Below are 4530 nucleotides of genomic sequence, written 5' to 3'. Positions count from 1 at the left end.
TCGGTAAGTTATGTGTACGGAACAAAAGCCCACTTTCGATCTGTCTAACTTTAGGTAAAAGAGAAAACCTGCTTCGGAGAAAAACGCACATATTGCTTCAGTTTTCTGCGAGTCTTTATTTTCATTTCACTTCTTAAATGACTGCTTTTATACATAATATATATTTCCAGTACTCTCGGATGACAGTGTTGCGTCTAAAAGAAACTGAATATTTAGCATACGGTTCTGACGACTTTATTACTTACAAGTGAAGATCATCTTAAATTTGGTCACTGTACAGCAGCATTATTTGATATTGAACAATAGGTGGCGATAGGCGATCATTAGAATTTATTTTTGCCACTAGGATTTCTCGTTTCTTTATCGCCTGGGCTTTTTTGTTGGACATATTTAACATTGAATAAACTATTAAATACAATAGAAGGCACCTAGCGTTAACCGTTCATTTGACTAAGGAAACTGAATGGCGCATCAATCGAACATTTACATCCTTTTCATATTATAAATTGAAATATGTTTAGGTGATTCGCGAATTAGTGTAGATGCCATACGCGTAAAATACTTTATTCTATAACCTATCTGGTAATATATGGTACACGGTAGTTGTCATATGTTTACAGTTTATTATTAAAGCGTCTGTCTGAAGTTCACTATTTGTGGGCGGGTCAAATTTCACAGTCAGAATGTCGGACAGACTCCCAATAGTAAGTGTTTTTACGAGTGTTTATGCAGCAGACAACTGCGGACGTCGTATGATTTTAAGAAATGATAAGAAAGCTCGGGAAACAAACTAAGGTGTTTTAAAAAAAATTGAGTACCACCTATGCACGTCTAAGTGCAGGCCTTGTAACCTGTTTGGTTAGCCTCCCTAGCAGCCAGATCAGTCGACTGCGTCGAAGCAAACAAAGTTCGAGAACCTAGACAACAAATTTCGGTTCGTGGTCTCATGATCGGAGTAGATGTAAACAAAAAATATGATCGTGCAATGAACAACGAATCTGTGTATCTAAAGTATAGGCCTGGTGTCCGAAAGACAGACTATATTAATTCCACAGACAGAGCATTTTGTTGTGCTGGTGACAAGCTTCACATCCTCAGGATTTCGTACGTTTGTTGCACGTTCAATTTGATGTGTCCCAGAAACGTAAAGCAGCGAAGTTTTGCCGGAAGAATGCCCTGCCAGTAGACCACTTGGAGAAAGTTCTCTTTTACAGAAGCTTACACCGGCGAGATGATTGTTTGAATAATTTAGTGTGGGCTTTCGCTGTAGCTACGCTAAATTACGTTTATGTAATCAGAAGCACTCTTAAAACGTCCTCCTCACATTTCCACCGTGGAAATATTTTTGTTTTACTCCATCCTACACTAATACAAGTGTTTATTTGTAGATTCATGCCAACCCTACGGAGTTTGTGGATTTAATGAGCTGGACACAGTGAAGAAGCACTTCAGCTGACGATGGTTAGGCTAATTTTGTGTGTTTAAAACGTGTCGCCATCATGCTGCCCTATCTTTTTGTAGATGAACCTTCTGGAAGCCGCTTGCTGTCGGGTTATGGACATTATTGTTATCACCCAAATCATGCCACTGCATAAAGTATCATTCAGTGTGTGCGTGCGCTCGTGCTACGCTAGTGAACAGTAGAATGGTACTTCATCAGATACCCGACATGCATATTCTAATTCAAGGGTAGGAAGCTGATAGTTGCGACATCAGCCAGAAGTGTTCCTCCACATACTGCCTTGGCTATACATTATATCATGGGGTGGCCATCGGCAATATTTTTACTGCTATCTGGAAAACGTTATTTTCCGGCGCGCGCATGTCCACAGTGCTAACAGACTACCCTTGCTGGCAGGACGGTGATCGGTGGCAGCCGTTAGTGACCTGTCTACTGCAGGCCCTTAACTTTTTGAAAAGCGGAAGACTACGCTTTGGGTGTACACGCACAATGCGCCACTAAATACTATCTGAGTAAGACCTCAAGGCCAGTGTGTTGTGTATAGATATGTGCTGAAAAGATACGAATAGCCCTTCCAGTCAGCCTACGGTGTGTCATGAACTGTGACAAAGACAGAGAGGGTCTCTCCTCTCAGGACTGTAGGGAGAGGGAGCGGACAGTGGATGAGGAGATCCCACTGCTGGTTTGGGGGCTACAACTGAGCTTGCAATGCTCCAGCTGGCAGGTGCTGAGGAACTTGCCTGTTAAAAGGCTGCCCCTTTCAGCCGCACGGAGGGAGGGCCGGGCGGCTGCAGCCCGTGGATCAGGAGAGGCCAGGCTAAAGGAGAAAGGCGATGAAGAGCAGATGAGGACGAGCAAAAGAAAGACACACTGAATGAATGCGTTGACCCACACAACACAAAACGCAAACAGTCCTCTGTGTCCTGTACATTCACAGCTCGAGGTTTATGCTGACAAAAGGACGTACACGCGCGCGCGCACACATGGCTGCTGATAAAGGCACAACCCTGCTCCTTTTTTTAGCGATCACACACTTGAATACTGAAAAAGCATATTATTTGTCCTGCGTAATCGCTCTCTAACGGGGAAGTGGGTTGTTGTTTAGACGGAGTGGACTACTATACACTAACCACGTCACGTTTTCTACACGTTTCTTCTCAATTTCTCCTACCTTCAAAAGTGCAAAATATAAAATTGCCTTTCTTCCCGTCTCATTTTCTGTTCAACTACCTTCTTGTATATCTTTTTTTTTTTTTAAACCCCCCCCCCCCCCATTTTGATCCATCTCTCTCTCTGTCTGTCTCTTTACCCCATCTCCACTGTCCATCTGTGTGTCTGCAGGACAGGGTAGGCTCTGCTCTGCGGGTGTTCGCCCTGCGTCTGGGCCCAGGTCAGGAGCTGCTCTCCTCTCTGCTGGCTTTTGTGGAGGAGAGGCAGCTTAAAGCACCCTTCATCATCACATGTGTGGGGAGTGTCACCAAGGCAACGCTGCGACTGGCCAACGCCTCCCTAGAGAACACCAATGAGGTATGTGGTTGGAAACAGCAGAAGTGATGAACATCATCATGATGTAGTCTCTGGGGCATTTGTAAGAGTTGCACACTACACTTGGTCTAGGCAAGTCCTGCAACTCAAACTGCCTTTGAGATGAAGACATCTAGGCAAACCTAGTCCAGAAGCAAGTTTCACTGGATCACCACTGCATCTGTCACACATGGGTCAACAGTACAACATCTAAAATATTTGGAAATCTCAACAGGTATCATAGAATTTGAGTGGTCTTCTTGTACTCATTAAGAAAAAAAGACCAAAAATGTATTTTCTAGGCAAAAAAAAACAAAAAAACCCTGACTTTTTGCGAGTCAGCATGAGTCATATAGCCTTGGCTCCTGTCAGGTACTTCAGGCCATATAGTGCATACAGTGAAGTCTGGAAGCCCCTTCTGTCATGCATGTAGTTGGTGTGTTGGACCTGTGTGTCTGTCTAGACCTGTGTTTCCTGTATGATTCAACCTTTTATGAAAGCAGGCAGTGCACTTTTTCCCCCTCGTTATCGTGGTTTCATTTTAGAGCCAGACCTTCGTTCTACCTGCAGCCAGTTCTTTTGTTTAAACCGATATCCCCTGAGCAGAGTGTAAAAGAGGACACTCCTACTGTTATTGCAATCAACTGTGGGTGCTGCATATCTATAGCAGTCTCCAGGTCATGTTGTTTATTTTGTGTTTGTGCCTGTGTGTGCACATGTGTACTCATGTATGTGTGTCTGTGTGTGTATGTGCTGGCGTGTGTGCATCTTCGTATGTTTCTGTCCACCTGGGTGTAGGTGGTGTGTCTGCAGGAGCGCTTTGAGATTGTGTCTCTGGTCGGCACGTTGAACACAGAGGCCCATCTGCACATCTGCCTGGCTGATAAAGAGGGCCGGACCATCGGAGGTCATGTGCTGGGTGACCTGGAAGTGTTCACCACAGCAGAGCTGGTTGTAGGCGAGGCCTCTGACCTCCACTTTACTAGAGAGTTGGACAGCAGGACCGGCTTCCCTGAGCTAGTCATTCAAAAGCGTTCGGAGCAGATTTGACATGACGTGTGAAAGTATAAACTCACAGAAATTATAAACTCACAGCACTGTGCTTTTCTTGTGTACTTATCCATTTTCTATTCAATTAATCCATATTTCTCAGTTCTGAGACAAAGTTTCATATTTTTACCCTTATTATTTAGAGTTGGAGAGATCACATTTAACAAAACACAGTTAATTAACCACTTGGTCACAGTTTAGACAGCAGCTCAAATACTCAAAAATATTTTTCTTCTTGGTTGTTAAGAATCTTGGGCCTTGGCATGCTTGAGTGAGCTCACTCTTGGTGTGCAGCAGAGACTTCATAAAAGGGCGGGGCTAGCAAAGGGCGGGGTCTAATGCCAGAGCCTAAGTGAACTCATCAGTTTGTCTTAAGAATGAGCGCCACATCTCCCTGTAGCAGAACGCCCCGTCGTGTGGCTAGAGGGGTGTTACCCAAAGTTACTTCAGCACTTCCTTGTAACCTCCGCCTTTTCTCTGGCTGACCTCCGAAT

At 44.3% G+C, this 4530-nt stretch overlaps 1 protein-coding gene across 1 annotated transcript; it reads left to right on the top strand.

The window, feature by feature from the left end:
* The first annotated feature begins 580 nt into the window (after window positions 1–580).
* LOC113571729 (bifunctional protein GlmU-like) lies at window positions 581–4099 on the top strand. Its single transcript, XM_027000845.3, has 3 exons — window positions 581–704; window positions 2804–2989; window positions 3785–4099. The coding sequence occupies exons 1-3, from the start codon at window positions 684–686 to the stop codon at window positions 4034–4036; spliced, it is 459 nt and encodes a 152-aa protein (XP_026856646.2). The 5' UTR covers window positions 581–683; the 3' UTR covers window positions 4037–4099.
* Window positions 4100–4530: the final 431 nt, after the last annotated feature.

The sequence above is a fragment of the Electrophorus electricus genome, chromosome 7, assembly GCF_041902795.1.
Source record: "Electrophorus electricus isolate QZ-2024a chromosome 7, ASM4190279v1, whole genome shotgun sequence".
Lineage (NCBI taxonomy): Eukaryota > Metazoa > Chordata > Actinopteri > Gymnotiformes > Gymnotidae > Electrophorus > Electrophorus electricus.
This window is presented reverse-complemented; position numbering and strand designations above follow the sequence as displayed.